The sequence below is a fragment of the Trichechus manatus genome, unplaced genomic scaffold (assembly GCF_000243295.1).
Source record: "Trichechus manatus latirostris isolate Lorelei unplaced genomic scaffold, TriManLat1.0 scaffold00404, whole genome shotgun sequence".
NCBI lineage: Eukaryota > Metazoa > Chordata > Mammalia > Sirenia > Trichechidae > Trichechus > Trichechus manatus.
Genome location: NW_004444340.1, coordinates 227,038 through 248,133, shown reverse-complemented (window position 1 = coordinate 248,133; position 21,096 = coordinate 227,038). Strand labels below are relative to the sequence as shown.

Here is a 21,096-nt window from a genome sequence, read left to right as displayed (position 1 = left end):
TAACACTTTTTAAAAGCTATTAAAAATCATATATATGTATTTTTTTCTTATTTAAATTTTTTCTTTTCCAAAACATTTCTATCTGTATGTGATTTCCTTTCATAGCACTTTTAATCCTACCATAATGATGGTCAGAATATGAATAACCTGCCAAAGTGAACACATATAATAAACCAGTTTCGACATTTAAATATGGGCATGACTTAAGTTTCCTAGACACATTTTGTCAGCAGTGATATATAAAGTCTACACACAGATAAATAGGGCTTAAAGTACTAGTTTTCAACCTTGACTACACACTGGAATCACCTGGAGATCTTTAAAAATGCCAGTGCCTATGGTTCTAACCCGAGAGACCACATATAATTACACCGGCATATGGCCTGGCAATGTGATACTTCAAGTTAGCCAAATGATTCTCATGCGCAGCAAAGGATGAGAACCAGCAGACTACAGGCTATTCTCCATTTAGCATCCTCTCCAGTTCACTTTTCTCTCACTGCTTTGCTTTAGGAACATGCTGCCTGGCTGGTGAGGTTTAAGACAATTCATCTAAGCACTCCTCTGCTGTCACCAATGGCACTTTTGGCATATGCATACAAGTAAGAACAATGAGATGGTTTATTTCTAAAACTAGTTCCTGAAAGTACGTTTTTGTAATTTCAGTAGGCAGTAACAGTATCCACGTACAACAGTGATAAAGTAATAACTAAAAGATCAGCCTAGCAAGAACAGAGGGAAGGAGAAGGAAAAGAGAAGAAAAACCTTTGGCTATATTAACTATAAATGATAGCTACAGTTTCAAATTATAAGCACCTGAATGATGGTTTCCAGATCATCAGTGAAGCTGTTTACTTCTGATAGGAGGAGAGATACAATAGATCTTCTCAGAAAGCTGCAACTTCCCAGTGTTATCAGACTCTGAGAAATATAATGCTGCACCTGAAACTAAAGATAAAAATGAGTAGGTTTCCACTTTCTGTCAAGTCAGGTCAAAATGTTTTTAGTGAGCATTTTCTAAGACTTTACCAATGAGCTAAATGCTGTGGGGAATACAAAAGGTATTAAACATAATTTTGGGTCAGTCTCAAGAAAAATTATGAAATAGACAAATTATAATAATTTGGTGATATTGTTTTCCATATAAACCAAAAAACCCAAACCCGTTGCCTTCGAGTCGATAGTGACTCATAGCGATCTTATATAACAATTAATATTTTGAAATGTATGACAGGGTGCTAAAATAGAAGTTTCAGCTGAGGTATCAAGAGATAACACGCAGGTGATAGATTACCTAAAGGATAAACAAAGGAGATGATAAAACCAGACTCTTAAACCCTTACCCACATTAGGTATATATATATATAAGGAATGTATATGAGAATATAAAATTTAAAATATAAATAAAAAATATAAAATAAAAAATATAAAAGGGTTAGAGGAAGAAATCTGAAGATGTCCTTTGGGACAGCTGTTGCTGTACTGAGAGTCCCATCCTCACACTGGAGGTGGACAGGTGGGAGGGACTTTCTTATTTGACACAAGTTAAAAGAGGAATTTTAAGGTACCACTTAACCTGTGGATTAAGGACACAGAGAACTAGGGTTTAAATTATCCAGGAGAAATTGAAAAGGCAAGAGTCTGAATAAAGTGGCCTGTATAAAAGCGTCCAGGCTGTAGCCACCCTGGGACTGGGCTATCTCCCAGAATCTGGCAGTGCAAAACTCAAAGGCCACATATCCTAATAGGGAGAGAGCAACAGAATGGGGTCTATCAGGTCTAACTATTTGGACGGGTAAACATATCAAGCAGAGAGCATCTAGAAATATTACTAGCTTCCTCAGAGGGAATAAGAGACTAGCCCGAACAGAGGCACATACACCCTCAATGTAATCATAGGTGAGACATTCCCAGGTATGGGAAGGGGGTGGGGAATCTCTGAAGAAATCAGAAAAATACCCATGAAAGAAGGTTATGCTTTAACTCTCAGTATCCTATCAGGGTTTGCTGGACTCGATTTTAGTTTTTGAGTTTCTTTAAGTCATTCTAACTATTTGTGAGGAGTGGTATTTAACTATTTTTATTCTTTCTCTTGTTCCAAAGAACAAAGAGAAAATTTACTTAAAAATAAATAAATAAATAAAACTCTAGCAATTCACATATGGATCCACCAGACTCTTATAAATCTAGATACATTACAGCAAAAGTCAGCAAACTTTCTCTGTAAACAGTTAATAAATATTTTCCTTTTTGAGGGCCATAAGGTCTCTGTCAAAACTACTCAATTCTGTTGTAGCGCAGAAGCAGCCACAAACAAAATTATATGCATGAGCATGGCTATATTCAAATAAAACTTTATTTACAAAAACAGGGGGTGGGCCAGATTTGGCTCTCAGGCCTCTGACCCCTGAGGACAGGGTAGAACTTCCCCAAAGGGTTTCCAAGGAGTGACTGTTGGGTTTGAATTGCCAGGCTTTTGGTTAGCAGCCATATCACTTAAACACTGTGCCACCAGGGCTCCATAGGATCTTAATCTCTTATTTTTCCCTTTTCTATTTCATCATCTTGGGAATTCTTTAATCATTCAGCAATTATTCTTAACTATGCTAAAAAAAGTCTATAATAATTAGAAAATGAAAGATTGATGGAATCTTGTAGAAGGATGAGGAAATAGTGAAATAAATTGTCACTACTGCCTTTTCCTTCAATTTTCTTACACCACTATCCGAAAACATTACATTATCTTTCAAGAAGGTGTTAAATAGGGCAGAAAAGTTCATCTTTGTAGTTTGTTTTTAGTTTCCTTTGATCACAGGTGAGATTTCAGAATTTTTCATTTTATGTCCATAATGACAAAGAAAAGAATATTCACAGAAGATTTTTCACTTATCAGATTAATGCAAGGAGACAGCATCACTCTAGATTCTGATGATAATGATGAAGTTCATCTCATAATCAAAATCTCATAAAATGAGTCTTCATCCTGGATGTATTTCCTGAAACTCAACAACTGATGAGTGGACAATATATTTATAAACAAAAAAAAGGTAATATGGCGTTCTTATCCAGATGGTCATTCAATAACAGGGCTTCATCATATAATACTTTGAAACAATAATCTGGACCATCCTATTTTTCTAAAAGGACATGTGGTGGTAGTCTTTCATCTTTCATGCCGCTTTTACACTTGATAATGTTTTTAATGGATAGATGCTGAAGGCAGATGTGCATATAAAAGTGATTAGAAGTAAATAAATGATGTAGAAATTTAAAAATTGATCATTTTGAACTCTGTTTATAAATCTAAAAATAAAAATGTTTTATTATTATGGAGAAAATATCCTCTCATCAAGAAAATTATGAGCAAAGATATTATATTTTGATGATCAAATGCAAGAAGAACCAAAATGCATCTCTAATATAGGGATGTATTTGAAATGTAGAATCAGCATTTATAAGATAAGTACGTCCCATGTCACAGATGAGGATCAGTGAATTGCATTTGGAGGACATTGTCCATTTCAGATATATATACCTTCAAAACTAGGAAAATGTGGAATAAAAACTTGATTTATTATGCTTCATTCTTATTAAAATCTTAAATAAAGTTGATATTCACTATCTTTTTATTCCTGTATCTGTAAGATATTCATAAAATGACTTAAAATGTTAAAAAAAATTAGAAAGAATGCATTAGACCCAGATGGCTTTGACTATTTTTCCTAGTATACTGAGTGTTAAACCCCTTTCAAACCCAGAGAATGAAGATGGTAAGTCAATACCACAGACCACGTATGTGAGAACATTTCTGCTCCCCGTATTTCTTTTCTCTCTCCCATGCTCCATGCCCTGAGAGGACAAAAACCCTGGTTAGCAAGCTGGGGAAGGAGGAAAAGAACAAGATGGAGGAAAAATGGGTGGAATATATCCCCCATCTCAATTGTAGGCTTCCTTTCTGTACTAGGCTAGAGCTAAGGAAAGGGGAAAAAACTTCAACTTTAAATTAAATAAAAAGTTATGATTATTACCTAGGACTGGACATTTTTAATTACTAGAGTGAGGCTGTTTGTATTACCTAAGAGTGATGAAAACAGATGTGGGACTCTGAATTTTTATCCAGGGGTAGAAAAATTACTCATCATTAAATAAACTTAAAAAGACAGTGAAGACAATAAACGATATCCCATAGTTACTAGGAGAAAGGTCAGTTGATTAATCACATTAAGGGGTGAATAACTCATAGCTGAGATTTCATTAAATCTATACTTTAATATAGACAAATAAAAATAAATGTTGCCATCGAGTCCATTCTGACTCATGGAGACCCCATGTGTGTCAGAGTAGAACTGTGCTCCATAGAGTTTTCACTGGCTGATTTTTCAGAAGAAGATCACCATGCCTTTCTTCTGAGGCACCTCTGAGTGGACTCAAACCACCAACCTTTTGGTTAGCAGCCAAGCAAGTTAACTTTAATATAACTGGGAGAAACAAGGCTTCACAGAATATCTCAAAACAAAGAAACAGTCATCTACTTTGTCTTTGCTCTATATGAGCTTCAAATCATATCAAGAAGATACTGCTTTTACATATGAAATGTTTAAATAACAATACTAAATAAATTCCATAGTAAACTAGGGAATATCACCTCCGCATCCTTTAGGATGAACACTTACATGTAGATATTTCTCAAACTGATATTCTAATAATACAATTAATTTTTAAACATTAATCAATGAAAATGAGAAAGTGAATGGATTACAGACTTCAAAACAAATCTCCATTATATATCTGGACATGCATAAATCACTCAATAAAAGTCTCACAAATCGACTTATCAACTTAAAGCTATAACCAAAAATCCGTTGCCACTAAGTCACTTCCAACTCATACTGACCTTATAGGACAGAATAAAACTGCCCCATAGGGTTTCCAAGGAGCAGTTGGTGCATTCAAACGGCCGACCTTTTGGTTAGCAGCCAAGCTCTAACCATTGAGCGACCAGGGCTCCATTTAATGCTATACACCATGCTATTACAATAGGAAATCATAGTTACTTATTTATCATTGCTATTTCTTAACAACGAAATTGGCTAAGATACATACTCTTCATAACACTCCAGTACCACTTATTATATTTCAGATTTTTACAACATTTTTATGTTTGTATCTGAAAGAATGTTTAATCTTGTATCTAAACTCCAAAAAGTCTTCTTGTGAGTATTTCACTGATGCTTTAATTGTTTACTTATCTCCTTTCTCAATATTTAATTCTTTAGGGGATATTTTAAAGTGAAGAAAAAGTTTACAGTAAAATAAGAGATTTAGACAGTGGACATAGAATGATTAAGGTTGTGATGTGGTTAAGTTTGCATGCTCTGGGCATCAGCACTGTCTGAGTTCAAATCTCAGCTCTAATGCTTATTAGCTTGTACTAGAAACTTACTTAACCTTTTATGCATCAGCTTCACCTGCAAGATAGTGACTGTAATAACAGTCACTTTATATAATTTTTGTACATATTAGACAGTAAAAATGCTTAACAGGGTGCCAGGTACCTAGGTAGTGCTCAGTAAGTGCTAACTGTTATTATAATTTTGGGTTATAATACATATAAATTAACTGACTGGAAAAATTAAATATAGAAATAAAGTATTTTTTTAGAGCTAAAAACAATCCTATTAGAGAACACTGCTGTGATCATTAAGGTTGTGTGTCTACTTGGCTGGGCCATGATTCTCAGTGGCAGTTATGATGCAGTTTGGCAGTCATATAATAATGTGATCACTTCCATGATGAGATTTGATACAATGTGATCACCTCCATGATGGGATCTGCTGTGAGTAGCCAATCAGTGGAAAGGGAGTTTCCTTTGGAGTGTGGCCTGCATCGAACGTAAGTGGACTCCCTCGCAAGGCTTTCGGGCTTTTGCTCGCTCTGGATCTTGCAGCTGGCTCCTGTTTGTCTGACCTCTGGTTCTTGGGACTTGAGCTAGCAGCTAACCTGTGGTCTTACCTGCCGATCTTGTGATTCATTGATCTTCGCAGCCTGTAAGCAATAGCCCTGATCGTGGGTTCGCCAGCCCTTGCAGTTACGTGAATCAGGAGGAGCCTCCAGCCTGACCTGCACATTTGAGATGTTCCAGCCTCTACAACCGTGTGAGCCAGTTCCTTGATGTAAATCTCTTACTAAAGATATTTATATGCTTTACTGTCTTGGCTTCTCTAGAGAACCCAGCCTAAGACAACTGCTAAGACAATTTCACCACAAAGAGCTTTTCCATGTTATGTTGTTGTTAGGTGTCATTGAGTCAGTTCTGATTCAGAGAAACACTATGTATAACAGAATGAAACACTGTCCAGTCCTGCACCATCCTCACAATTGTTGTTATGCTTGAGCCCATTGTTGTAGCCACCATGTCAATCCATCTCCTTGAGGGTCTTCCTCTTTTTCACTGACTACTTTACCAAGCATAATGTCCATCTCCAGGGACTGATTCCTCCTGATAACATGTCCAAAGTATATGAGACATAGTCTCGCCATCCTTGCTTCTAAGGAGCATTCTGGCTGTGTTTCTTCCAAGACAGATTGGTTCATTCTTTCAGCAGTCCATGGTATATTCAATATTCTTCACCAACACCATAATTCAAAGGGAGCAATTCTTCTTTGGTTTTCCTTATTCATTTGTCCAGCTTTCACATACATATGAGGCGACTGAAAAGACCATGGCTTGCGTCAGGTACACCTTAGTCTTCAAGGTGGCATCTTTGCTTTTCAACACATTAAAGAGGTCTTTTGCAGCAGATCTGCCCAATGCAATGCATCATTTGATTTCTTATACTGCTGCTTCCATGGGTGTTGATTGTGGATCCAAGAAAATGAAACCCTTGACAACTTCAATCTTTTCTCCATTTATCATGATGTTGCTTACTGGGCCAGTTGTGAGGATTTTGGTTTTCTTTATGTTAAGGTGTGATCCATACTGAAGGCTGTGATCTTTGATCTTCATCAGTAAGTGCTTCAAGTCCTCTTCACTTTCAGCAAGGAAAGTTGTGTCATCTGCATAAGGCAGGTTGTTAATGAGTGTTCCACCAATCTTGAACCCCGTTCTTCTTCACATCGTGCAGCTTCTCGGATTATTTGCTCAGCATATAGATTGAACAAGTACGGTGAAAGGATACAACCTTGACGCACACCTTTCCTGATTTTCAACCTGTTCTGTTCGAACGACTGCCTCTTGATCTATGTACAGGTTCCTCATGCTCACAATTAAGTGTTCTGGGATTCTCCTTCTTTGCAATGGTATCCATAATTTATGATTCACACAGTTGAATGCCTTTGTATAGTCAATAAAAGACAGGTAAACATCCTTCTGGTTTTGCCAACCTCTGTCTGACATCAGCAATGACATCCCTCATTCCACATCCTCTTCTGAATCTGGCTTGAATTTCTGGCAGTTCCCTGTCGATGTACTGCTGCAACCGCTTTTGAATGATCTTCAGCAAAATTTTACTTGCGTGGGATATTAATGATACTGTTCAATAATTTCCGCATTCGGTTGGATTACCTTTCTTTGGAATGGGCGTAAATATGGATCTCTTCCAGTTGGTTGGCCAGGTAGCTGTCTTTCAAATTTCTTGGCATGACTAAAGCTCATACAGAACAAAGACTAAGTACATCACCATTAATGTGGTTAAAAATTTCATGAACATTAGTATAAAAATAGTCTCTATTCTTGAGAAACCAGATGTAAATCTATCCACCTATGGTCACCTGATCTTCAACAAAGGCCTAAAGTCCATCAGATGGGGAAAAGACAGTCTTTTTAACAAACGGTGCTGGCAGAACTGGATGTCCATCTGCAAAAAAATGAAACAGGACCCATACCTCACACCATATACAAAAACTAATTCAAAATGGATCAAAGACCTAAATATAAAGCCAAAAACTATAAAGTTCATAGAAGAAAAAACAGGATCAGTGCTAGAGGCCCTAATACATGGCATTAACAGGATACAAACCATAACCAACAACACACAAACTCCAGAAGATAAGCTACATGGCTGGGATCTTCAAAAGATCAAACACCTATGCTCTTCAAAAGACATCACCAGAAGAGTAAAAAGAGAACCTACAGACTGGGAAAAAATTTTTGGACAGTACAAGTCAGACAAAGGTCTAATCTCTATAATCAAGAAAATCCAACACCTCTACAACAAAAAGACAAATAATCCAATTAAAAAATGGGCAAAGGAAATGAATAGACACTTCACCAAAGAAAACATTCAAGTGGCCAACAGACACATGAGGAAATGCTCACAATCACTAGCCATTAGAGAAATGCAAATTAAAACCATAACGAGATACCATCTCACCCTGGCATTACTGGCACGAATCAAAAACACCGGAAATAACAGAAGTTGGAGAGGCTGTGGGGAGATCGGAACTCTTATGCACTGCTGGTGGGAGTGCATAATGATAAACCATTTTGGAAAATGATATGGCACTTCCTTAGAAAGCTAGAAATAGAAATACCACATGATCCAGCAATCTCACTCCTAGGAATATATCCTAGAGAAATAAGAGCCGTCACACGAATAGACATATGCACACCCATGTTCACTGCAGCATTGTTCACAACAGCAAAAAGATGGAAACAACCTAGATGGCCATCAACAGATGAATGGATAAACAAACTATGGTACATACACACAATGGAGTATCATGCAACAATAAAGAACAATGACGAATCTGTGAAGCATCCCATAGCATGAATGAAACTGGAGAACATTATGCTGAGTGAAATAAGTGAATCACGAAAGGACAAATATTGTATGAGACCTCTAATGTAAAAACTCATGAAAAAGTTTATACACAAAAAGTTAACCATCTTGTTGGTTACAAGGGATGGGAAGGGTGGGGGGGAAATACTAAATAGACTATAGAGAAGTGGTAACATTGGTGAAGGGTAAGACAGTATACAATACTGGGGAAGACAGCACAACTTGGACAAGGAAAGGTCATGGAAGCTCCATAGTCACTTCCAGACCCCCTGAGGGACTGAATTGCTGGGTGGAGGGCTGTGGGGACCATGGTCTCGGGGAACATCTAGCTCAATTGGCATAACAGTTTAAAAAAGACAGTGTTCTACATTCTACTCTAGTGAGTAGTGTCTGGGGTCTTAAAGGCCTATGAGCAGCCATCTAAGATACTCCACTGGTCTCACACCTTCAGGAGCAAGGGAGAATGAAGAGAACAGGATACAAGGAAAAGATTAGTCCAAAGGACTAATGGACCACAGCTACCAAGGTCTCCACCAGACTGAGTCCAGTACAGCTAGATGGTACCTGGCTACCACCCCTGACTGCTCTGACTGGGATCACAACAGAGGGCCCTGGACAGAGCTGGAGAAGGATGTAGAACAAAATTCTAACACACACACAAAAAGACCAGATTTACAGGCCTGACAGACACTGAAGAAACCCCAAGAGTATGGCCCCTGGACACCTTTTTAGCTCAGTGGTGAAGTCACTCCTGAGGTTCACAGTTCAGCCGGGGAACGGACAGCCCCATAAAACAAATCGGGACTAATGAGGCACAGCAATCCAGGGACAAGGACTAGAATGCAGGAGGGGACAGGAAGGCTGGTGATAGGGAGTCCAAAGTTGAGAAATGACAGCATTGACATATCATGGGGTTGTTAACCATTGTCTAGGGCAATGTGTGTACTAACTGTTTAATGAGAAACTATTTTGTTCTGTAAGCCTTCATCTAAAGTAAAAAAAAAAAAAATTATTTGAGATCAAATTCACAACAGCAACTCAAAAAGATGGGAAGCCTAGGGGACAGTAAGTTGAAGACAATGGTGATGGAATAATTTGGAAAAGGATAGTGAGAATAGCAGCATGACTGGAAGAACGTAATCAATGTCACTGAATTGTACATATAGAAATTTTTGAAATGGTGTATCTTCGGCTATGTATATTTTCACCGAAAAAAAAAAAAAAAAGTCCTCTAAGGTTGAGAAGGGAGAGTGTTGACATGTCGTGGGGTTGTTTACCAATGTCATAAAACAATATGTGTCCTGAGAAAATATTTGATCTGTAAGCCTTCACCTAAAGTACAATAAAAAAATTTTTTTTTTTAAAGTCTCTATTCTTCCTTACATTTTAATTGGCACTTGCTCTTTTATAAATAACGCAGAACATTTTAGAATGTTTGACCCTGGAAGCTAGGAATGACAACAGTATTATAGGTGAGCCGCCTGTGGTGGAAACTGTGGAAGGCCTTTTGTTAGCCAACCATGCCAACCTTTTTTTACCATGTCTCCCTGTATTGCAAGGAACTGGAGAGCTAGAAATTATTTTTCCAATATTCCTCTGCTGTTAGGATTCTGGATATGATTTGAGCACTGCCAATCAGAAGTATTTATTTAAAGCCTTGATTTAGAAGTGAGTTATGGAAGAAAAGAAACGGGGCACAAGTCATGTATTTTGTGGGTGCAGATTGTGGCAGATGTGGCATGGTCCTGGCTCATCCCACAGTTGTGTCAGAGGATTCTGAATTATGAAGGTTCTTAATCATAGCAGAAGCAGCAGCTACCTTGATGGCCCTGTGGTTTAAGGAATCATTCCTATAATCTCAGCCTTCACAAAGGCTTTCTGATCCATACATTTACCTGGGAGATTCACAGAGCTTAGTGCCACATTAGCTTTTGTTTTTTGTTTGTGTGTATACTATTATTTATTTATTTTTTATTGTGCTTTAGGTGAAAGTTTACAGAGCGAACTATTTTCCCATTCTATAGTTTTTACATAAAGTGTTTCATGACCTTCATTTCATTCCCCATAATGTGTGAGCACTCTCCCTACTTCCACCCTGATTTCCCCATTTTCTTTTGTCCTGATTTTCTACCCCTTCCTGCCTTCCCATCTTTGCTTTTGGGTAGATAATAACGGCCTTTTGATCTCGTATAATTGATTGTTCTAAGGAGTTATGTTCCTTTTGGGTGTTACTGTTTATTTTATGTGCTTTTCTATTGTTTGGCTGGGAAGTGGCCTCAGGGAATGGCTTCATTTCCAGGTCAGAAGGGTGTCTTAGGGTCATATAGACTTGGGGATTCCTTCAGTCTCTGTCAGACTAGCAAGTCTGGTCTTTTTTGTGAATTTGATTTTTTGTTCTACAATTTTCTCCTACTTTGTGCAGGACCCTCTGTTATGGTCTCAGTCAGAGCAGTTGGTAGTGGTAGCCAGGCACCATCTAGTCCTTATGATCTTGGGGTCATGTAGGCTGTGGTTCATGTGGTCCATCAGTTCTTTGGACTAATTACTCCCTTGAGTCTTTGGTCTGCTTTACTCTCCCTTGTTTCGGGCGGGAAGAGATCAATAGTTGTATCTTAGATAGCCACTAGCAAGCTTTTAAGACCCCAGATGCTACTCACCAAAGTAGGATGCAGAACGTTCTCTTTATGTACTATGTTGTGCCAATTGACGTAGATGTCTCCGAGTCTATCGTCCTTTGTCTTCTAGCCTAGGAACTTCATCCTGTGAAGTGTTTGCTTAAGTCTAAGAAGTTACCCTAACTGTATCCCTTGTGTACTCTATATGAGCCACACCTATAGTCATGTATGTAGAAATATCCACCACCAAACCTCACATTAAAGCCTTAAGATATGCAGGGGTTGTCCACAGCAGATAGATTTAACTGCTCAGTACCCATTTGCACATTCTTCAAACATGTTTCCTGTGCTGAAAACGCTAGAATTATACTTCTAAAACTCTCTAGGACAGAATATTCTGGCTATATTAGACTTTCCTAATCAGATGCTCTGTGTGAGACATTTAGTCACTTGGGGAGAAAGCTAGGTTGCAGGGTACCTCTTTTGAATAACCCAGTTTGTGGCAGATGCAACAGGATTCTGGAACTGCAATGGTGGAAGAGTGTGAGTGATTGAATTAAATCCCCCAAAATGCGTATTGAACTGTTTCAAACTGTTTGAACTGTTTTAAACAGCATGGGTGGGCAAGGACACCACTTCCTTGATTTCCATTACATGGAATATCCAGCTAGGGGCCCAGCCTAATTCTTAAAGGCAAAGGTTCTGTTATATAGTAGGGCTTTTGCTCTAAAGATTATGCATAAACCTCCTGTGCGCATAAGCATGGAAATCTCCTCCTAAAGTGTACAATTAAGTGAAAATCTACAAATAGGTGTTTAGAAGGTTTGTTAAAAAAAAAAAAAAAGCCTAGCTGAAAACAACATGAGAAACTCAACAAGGTACATTTAGAAAGACAGTGATAGTAGACAAGTTCAATCATTTTTTAGAAGTCCAGCAAGAAGTAGTAGGCATTGTGGCAAGTAAGTACAGTACATGAAATAAGGATCTGAGAAGAGGCCATGTTTGAAAAATCATGATCTAGCTATAGAGAGAAGGCCTCAATTTTGACTAGGCATTATAAAATTGGGAAGACTAACAATGCAGGGGACCAGGCTGAGGGAAGTAAGACAGCAGTCCGGTTTCCATGCCTGCTGGATAGAGAGCAAGACACGAAACATGCTTATTGGGACTAGAATGTGGAGTCAGTCATTCTAGAAGCACTACTAATTTGAAATAGAATTATCCATGGCCTCTTGAAGCCTTTCCATGGGATAGGTGGGAGCCCAGAGCCTGAGGAAGAGATAAACAAACAAATAGGAGTCAACCGATCATTGGCAAATAGCTATAAGGGGCCAAGTCATACTGTTTGATGACACAAAAATATATCAGGGTGCATCATGGCATTTCAAAATCAACCAAGACTTAAAAAAAAAAACTCAAAAGGCACACAAACAATTTATTAGGTTTCAAGCAAGCAGAACAAACAGGCAGTCTCATGAAAATGATGGAGTAGAGTTAACAGATGACAAAGAAGGAAAAAACTATGTATTTTCCTACCACCTTCTCCATTCAGGGGAATAATCTTCACGCTGGAAATAATAAAAGAAAACATTATAAAGCAGAAATAGAGGCTTACATTCAATAAGGAGTATGTGAGGTTCTAGTTACTTGAAAGGAACTCAAGGTTTCAAGGATTTTATCCTTAAGTATACAAGGTTCTTTTAGATGTGATTGATGACGTGTTCATGGAAATCTTTGCAAAATACACAAAAAGCATTAAAATAGAAATGGGCAAGCAATGTAAGGATTTTAAAACCTATGGAAATAGATGTCTCAAACCACAGAACAATATATGAGTACTCTGGGCAAATTGTAGGACATTCTGCTATGGAGAAAATTTGTAAAAACTGAAGAGAACATATAAAGTCCATTAGGAAGGTGCATAACTTCAAAAACAATGTCAGGCCACACTAACCTTAATTCCTATCCTATTATGATAGGGTTATTATACTAAATCAAAAGACATAAAATATATTGATTTCAAGGCCTCAGAGCAAGCCTTTCTGATTTTTTTAGATACAGTCTATGTTCCTATTACTAATGGATGCTTACAGCCATTTCTTCTCATTTCGAGTTGTACCACATCAGCAAATCAAAGTCCTAAAAGCTTTACTCCATCCACATTAAGGTCGACCTTACTTTGAAGAGGCAGCTGTGTTCCCCAGTGTATTCTCAGTGCTCATCTAACCTGATGGGCTTATCTCCAACACTGTATCAGACAATGTTTTGCTGCTATCCATAACGTTTTCACCGGTCCATTTTTATTTTTTTAGAAGTAGATTGCCGGTCCTCCTTTCCAGTCTGTCTTAGGTTGCAAGCTCCACTGAAACCTGTCCACCATGTGTGACACTGCTGGTATTTGATATATTGATAGCTGTGAGTTTATTGCTGTCATTTTGTAGTGCTTATTTTTGGGCTGTTGATGTTTTCTTTGTTCCTCTTACTCTCCTGTGCTGAATTCTTTTTGTTTGTAGATTTTTTTTTCATTTCTTTCATTTTTGTAGATTTTGTGTTTACTGAGACTTTATGTTTTTCTTCTTTATTTTGATGAGCACGTTTGCTAACTTTCTTTGTGGTTATCTTGAAATTTACCCCCCTCTTCCTAAGTTTAAACAAGCCTTTTATTACTTGATATCGTTTTGACGTCCTCTCCATTTTAAAGTTCTATACCTGTACTGTGTATTCCCTCTTTTATTGTTCTGACATTGCTATCATTTATAGATTGACCTCTCTAGTTCCCTGTTGTAAATCTTTTAGTTTTCTTTCATTCTTGAGAGTTCATTATTAGGTTGGTGTCTGGCTGATGCTGTTCTAAGCTTAGATTCAGGTTGTTGTCTGAGTTGGTTCTCTAACCAAAGGACTCCTTTTAATAATTCTTGTAAGTTTGGTTTGGTTTTTACATATTCCCTTAATTTCTGTTTATCTGGAAATGTCCTAATTTCATTATCATATTTGAACGAGAGTTCTGCAGGATATATTATGCTCAGTTGGCAATTTTTTTCTTTCAAGGTTTTATATATGTCATCCCATTGCCTTCTTGCCTGCATGGCTTCTGCCAAATAATCAGAGCTTAGTCTTATTGTTTCCCTTCTGTATGTGACTTTTTGTTTTTCTTGAGCTGCTCTCAGGATTCTTTCTTTGTCTTTGGTTTTAGCAAATGTGATTATGATATGCCTTGGTGATTTTCTTTTTGGGTCTATGCTACATGGGGTTCATTGAGCTTCTTGGATGGTCAGCTTTGCATCTTTCATGATATTAGGGAAGTTTTCTGTCAGCAATTCTTCAATGATCCTCTCTGTGTTTTCCATTTTCTCTCCCCGTTCTGGAACTCCAATCACTTGCAAATTTTTGCTTTTGATTGTATCCCACATAATTCTCAGGGTTTCTTCATTTTTCTTCGTTCTTTTTCTAATTTTTCCTCAACCAAAGTGGTATGTAAGGATTTGTCTTCAATTTTGCTGAGCCTGTCTTCCATTGTTTCAAGGCTACTCCTCAGCCCTTCTCTGACACTGTCCATTTCTGAAATCTTGTTTTTATCTTTTGGATTTCTAATTGTTGGTTTTGTATGATTTCTAGTTGTGAATTTATTTTGACATTTTGTTCCTGTATTATTTTCCTGAATTCTTCCATTGTTTTGTCAGTATTTTCCATGAATTTGTCTAATTTTTCCTCATTTTTGTCTGCTTTTTACTTCAACTCTGGGATAGCTCTGAATATTAGAGATTTGAATTCCCTATCAGGTAGTTCTAGTGCCTTTTCTTCTACTGGAAAGTCATGTGGTGTTTTATTTTGGACGCCTACTGGAACCATTCTGTCCTTTTTTTAATATGTTTTGATATTGTCTGCTGTCTTCGGGATATTCAGTAGTTATTTTCTTCATTTATTGACTGTAGAATTGTTTGTTTCATCCTGCTTTTTTGTTTTACTTGATTATGTCTGAGGAAGCAGGCTGTGCGTTCTTTGTTGTTTGCTCGTCTGTGGGTGAGACACTTTTCACCTCCTTGTCCAATGTACAGGGCCAGTCACTCAGCTATGATGCAGCAGGGCAGGTCCATCTGTGGAGGAGGGGATGGGATGGGTTGCTTGTGGCATATACTGAGGCCAACAGGGAGGGCTGGGGGTCAGTAGAGGACAGGTTCTGATAGGTCGTGCCTGTGTTGTTCAGGGGTATAATGTTCAGCACATGGTGCAGACTGGCAGGAGGGAGGGAGGAGGTTGTGATGTGCAGCGCTAAGTTAGGTATGGAAAAAAAGAGAGAAAGGAGAGAGAAACAGAAGCCAAAAAAGAAAAAAAAGTGCTGAGGGAGCCTGCCATTGGAGCAGAGACACAAGAAACCAAGAAATGGAGAAAAACAAAAAGAAAAAGAGAAAAATATATATAAATAAAAATTTGAAAAAAGAAATGTCCCCAGGGATCCCACCAGCAAGCAGGGAAGTGGCTGCCAGGCCTCGGGGCATAGCCCATCTAGAAGGGGTGGAGATGGCTCACAGTGCCAGGTATTCAGGAGACAGGTAAAGATGGAAAGTAGAGACAGATGAGAGGCTGAGAAATGAAGAAAAACAAAACATAAAAAAGAAAAAGGGAAAATAAAAATAAAGAAAGAAAAAAGAAATGCCCCCAGGGATCCCAGCGGTGACCAGGGAAGTGGCTCTCAGTCCTCAGGGTACAGCCTGTCTAGAAGTGGCAGAGATGGCACATAGTACCTGATGTTCAGAAGACAGGAAAAGAAGGAAAGTAGAGAGAGACAAAAAACTGAGAAAAGAAGGAAACCAAAAGGAAAAAAGAAAAAGAAATAAAAATAAAAAAAGAAAGAAATGTCCCTAGGGATCCCACCGATGACCGAGGAAGTAGCTCGCAGGCAGCGGGGCAAAGCCTGGCTAGAAGGGGTGGAGATGGCAAACAGCACCAGGTATTCAGGAGACAGGAAAAGAAGGAAAGTAGAGAGAGACAAAAAACTGAGAAATACAGAAAAGGAAAAAAGAATAAGATAATAATAAGAAAAGAAATGGTCTTAGGGATCCCACTAGCAAGGTTGTGTACATTGGGGAAGTGGCTCCCAAGCTGCACAGTACAGCCAGGCTAGAAGGGGCACAGATGGCACACAGCACCAAGTATTCAGGAGAGAGGAAAAGAAGTAGAGAGATGAAAAACTGAGAAATGAAGAAAAACAAAAAGGAATAAAAAAAGAAAAAAATAATAAAAAATTTAAAAAAAGAAATGCCCCCAGGGATCCTATAAAATTCCATTATTTCGTCTACTTTTTCCTTATTTTTGTCTGCATTTTCCTTTATCTCTTTCCTAATCTCTTGGAGAGCCCTGAACATTAGAGTTTTGAATTCCCTATCAGGTAGTTCCAGTGCATTTTCTTCTACCAGAAGCTCATCTGGTGTTTTATTTTGGTCGCTTTCTGGAGCCATCCTATCCTGTCTATTTTATATGTTTTGATATTATCTGCTGTCTCAGGAACATTCAGCAATTATTTTCTTCATTTATTGATTGTAGATTTGTTGGTTTCATCCTGCTTTTTATTTTATTTGCTTATGTCTGGGCAGGCAGGCTGGGTGTGTTTTGTTGCTTGCTTGTCTGTGGGCATGATACTTCTCACCACCTTGTCCAGGTGGGCAAGGTCAGTCACTCAGCTATGGTGCAGCACGGCAGGTCCAGTGGGGAGGGGAGGGGCAGGGAACTGGGGCTGACAGGGCAGTGGGGGGCAGTGCAGGGTAGGGTCTAGGCATCTGCACTGCTGCCGCTCTGGGGCATGGAGCTTGGCGTGCTGTGCAGATAGGCAGGAGGGAAGGAAGAGGATGTGATGTTTGGAGCTAAGCAGGTGAGAAAAAGAAGAGAAATAAGAGAAACAGAATAAAAAAAAGCAAAAATAATAATAAAGAAAAAAGTAAATAAAATGGTGGCACGGTGGTCAGCAGTTGGGGGCAGGGTAGACCTGGTGAGGCTGTGTGCCAGTGGCTCTCTAGCTGAGCGGTGTGTCACAGCCTGTCAAGAAGGGGAGGCGATGGCACATGGGGCTAGCTGGGCAGGAGAAAGGAAAGGAAAAGAAGAAACAAAAAAAAGCCAAAAAAAAAAAAACAAAACCCAAAAACAACAAAAAATGGCACTGAAGGAGCTGGCCAGTGGGGGTGGGGCAGACCTGGGAAGTAGTGAACTGGTATCTCTCCAGCTGAGTAACTGTGTTGCATTGGAAGAAGGGCAGGGGTGGGAAAGTCTGTAACCCTGGTTACCAGGTGCTCTGTCTCCTGTTGGGAGCCCATGAAGTTGCTTTCCAGTACTCCCTGTGCCACGTTAGCTGGTAGGGGACCTCCACTCTGTAGCTTTCCTCATTCTCTGTTCTCTGTCAGCTTCTTATTCCATTCGGCACTTGAACAAGTTCTTTATCCCTTCATTTGATGCTTAGGGTTCCAGGATGGACATTTGTATCTGTTTTACTTAGTTTTTCAGATCTTTGCTGCAAAGGGACAGCATATAACTTCTGTCTGTAGTTCCATGTTGGCTCTACCTCTGGTATTTGATATACTGGAGGCATAGCTTCCAGCATTACAGCAACATGCAAGCCACCACAGTATGACAAATTGACAGACAGGTGAAGTACATACAATGAGGACCACATAAATTTGAGGCTGGGAACTAAAGAATTATTAATGGATGTTTGCAGTTGCTTCTTCTCATGTTAAGTCATGACACATCAGTAAATGAAGGTCCTGAAAGTTTTACTCCAACCACATCATTAAGGTTGGCCCTACTTTGAGGAGGAAGCACTTTCGCGGTAGCATTTTCAGTGTCTTCCAAACTCAGGGGCTCAGCTTCTGTCACTATATCAGACAATGTTCCACGCTATCTGTAAGATTTTCACTGGCCAATTTTTTCAGAGGTAGACTGCCAGGTCCTTCTTCCTAGTCTGTCTCACTATGGAAGCTCCACTGAAACCTGTCCACCAAGAGTGACCCCGCTGGTTTTGAAATACCAGTGGTGAAGCTTCCAGTACCACAGCAAAATGCAAACCACCACAGTACCACAAACTGACAGACAGGTGGTGGACTGCATAAAGATTGATATCCTAGGCATTAGTGAGCTAAATGGACTGATGGCCATTTTGAATTAGACAATCATATGGTCTACTATGCTGGGAATAACAAATTGAAGAGGAATTGGCATAGCGCTCATTGTCAAAAAGAATATTTCAAGATCCATCCTAAAGTACAACGCTGTCAGTGATAGGATAATATCCATATGCCTACATGGAAGACCAGTTAATACGACTATTATTCAAATTTATGCACCAACCACTACTGCCAAAGATGAGGAAACTGGAGATTTTTATAAACTCTGCAGTCTGAAATTGATCAAACATGCTATCAAGATGCATTGATAATTACTGGTGATTGGAATGAGAACACTGGAAATAAAGAAGAAGGAATAGCAGCTGGAAAATATGGCATTGGTGATAGAAATGATGCTAGAGATTGCACATTAGAATTTTGCAATACCAACGATTTCTTTATTGCGAATACCTTTTTTTAACCAACATAAATGGTAATTATATACCTTGATCTCACCAGATAGAAAACACAGAAATCAAATCCACTACATCTGTGGAAACACACGATGGAAAAGCTTAATATCATTAGTCAGAACAAGGCCAGGGGCCAACTACGGAACAGACCATCAATTGCTCATATGCAAATTAATATTGAAGCTGTTGAAAATTAAAACAAGTCTGCAAGACCCAAAATCCAACCTTGAGTATATCCCACCTGAATTTGAGGCCATCTTAAGAATGGATTTGATGCACTGAACACTAATGACCGAAGACCAGATGAGTTGTGTGATAACATCAAGGACATCACACATGAAGAAACCAAAAGGTCATTATAAAGACAGGAAAGAAAGAAAAGACCAAAATAGATGTCAGAAGAGACTCTGGAACTTGCTCTTGAATGTAGAGTAGCTAAAGCGAAAGGAAAAAATGATGACATCAAAGAGCTGAACAGAAGATTTCAAAGGGCTGCTCTAGAAGACAAAATATTATAATGCGACGTGCAAAGTTTTGGAGTTGGAAAACCAAAAGGGAAAAACATGCTCGGCATTTCTCAAGCTGAAAGAAATGAAGAATAAATTCAAGCCTCAAGTTTTATTTTGAAGGATTCTTTGGGCAAATTTTTGAACTACGCAAGAAGCATCAAAAGCAGATGGAAGGAATACATGGAGTCATTGTACCAAAAAGAATTGGTCGCATATGATTAAGAACCGATGGTATTGAAGGAAGAATACAAGCTGTACTGAAGGCATCGGTGAAAAACAGCCCCCAGGAATTGACAGAATACCTACTGAGATGTTTCAACAAAGGGATGCAGCATGGGAGGTGCTCACTCCTCTACGCCAAGGAATTTGGAAGGTGGCTACCTGGCCAACCAACTGGAAGAGATCAATATTTGTGCCCATTCCAAAGAAAGGTGATCCAACATAATGAGGACATTATCAAACAATATCATTAATATCACACGCAAATAAAATTTTGATGAAGATTATTCAAAAGAGGTTCAAGCAGGAAACTGCCAGAAATTCAAGCCAGATTCAGAAGAGGATGTGGAACAAGGGATATCACTGTTGATGTCAGATAGATCTTGGCTGAAAGCAGAGAATACCAGAAAGTTGTTTACTTGTGTTTTACTGACTACGCAAAGGCATTCGACTGTATGGATCATAATAAACTGGGTAACATTGAGAAAAATGGGAATTCCAGAACACTTAATTGTGCTCATGAGGAACTTGTACATAGACCAAGAAGCGGTTGTTCGAACAGAGTAAGGGTATTCTGCATGGTTTAAAATCAAGAAAGTGTGCGTCAGGGTTGTATCTTTTCACCCTATTTATTCAATCTGTTTGCTGAGCAAATAATCCAAGAAGGTGGACTATATGAAGAAGAATGGGGTATCAGGATTGGAGGAAGACTCATTAACAACTGCAATATGCAGATGACACAACCTTACTTACCGAAAGTGAAGAGGAATTGAAGTAGATATTGATGAAGATCAAAGACTACAGCCTTCAGTATGGATTACATCTCAACATAAAGAAAACAAAAATCATCACAACTGGATCAACAAGCAACATCATGATAAATGGAGGAAAGATTGAATTTGTCAAGGATTTCATTTTACTTGGATCCAGAATCAACACTGATGGAAGTGGCAGTCAGGAAATTAAACAACATATTGCACTGGCCAAATCTGCTGCAAAAGACCTCTCTTAAAGTTCTGAAAAACAAACATGCTACTTTGAGGACTCAGGTGTACCTGACACAAGCCATGGTATTTTCAATTGCCTCATGTGTATGTAAAAGCTAGACAATAAATAAGCAAGAATGAAGAAGATTGATGCCTTTGAATTATGGTGTTGGCAAAGAATACTGAATATACCATGGACTGCCAGAAGAACAAACAAGTCTGTCTTGGAAGAAATATAGCCAGAGTGCTCCTTGGAAGTGAGGATGGTGAGACTTCTCATGTACTTTGGGCATGTTATCAGGAGGGATCATCTCCCAGAGAAGGACACCATGGTTGGTAACGTAGAGGGTCAGCGAAAAAGAGGGTCAGTGAAAAAGATGAGATGGACTGACACAGTGGCCACAACAATGTGCTTAAACACAG

At 38.7% G+C, this 21,096-nt stretch overlaps 1 protein-coding gene across 1 annotated transcript in view; it reads right to left on the bottom strand.

Moving 5' to 3' along the window:
• The window catches only part of MEI4 (meiotic double-stranded break formation protein 4), a 222,640-nt gene that overhangs the window by 100,449 nt on the left and 101,095 nt on the right, over window positions 1–21,096 (bottom strand). The window contains exon 3 of the mRNA XM_004391026.3: window positions 817–948. Within this exon, the coding sequence (XP_004391083.2) occupies window positions 817–948 (132 nt within the window). The remainder of the gene's footprint in view (window positions 1–816; window positions 949–21,096) is intronic.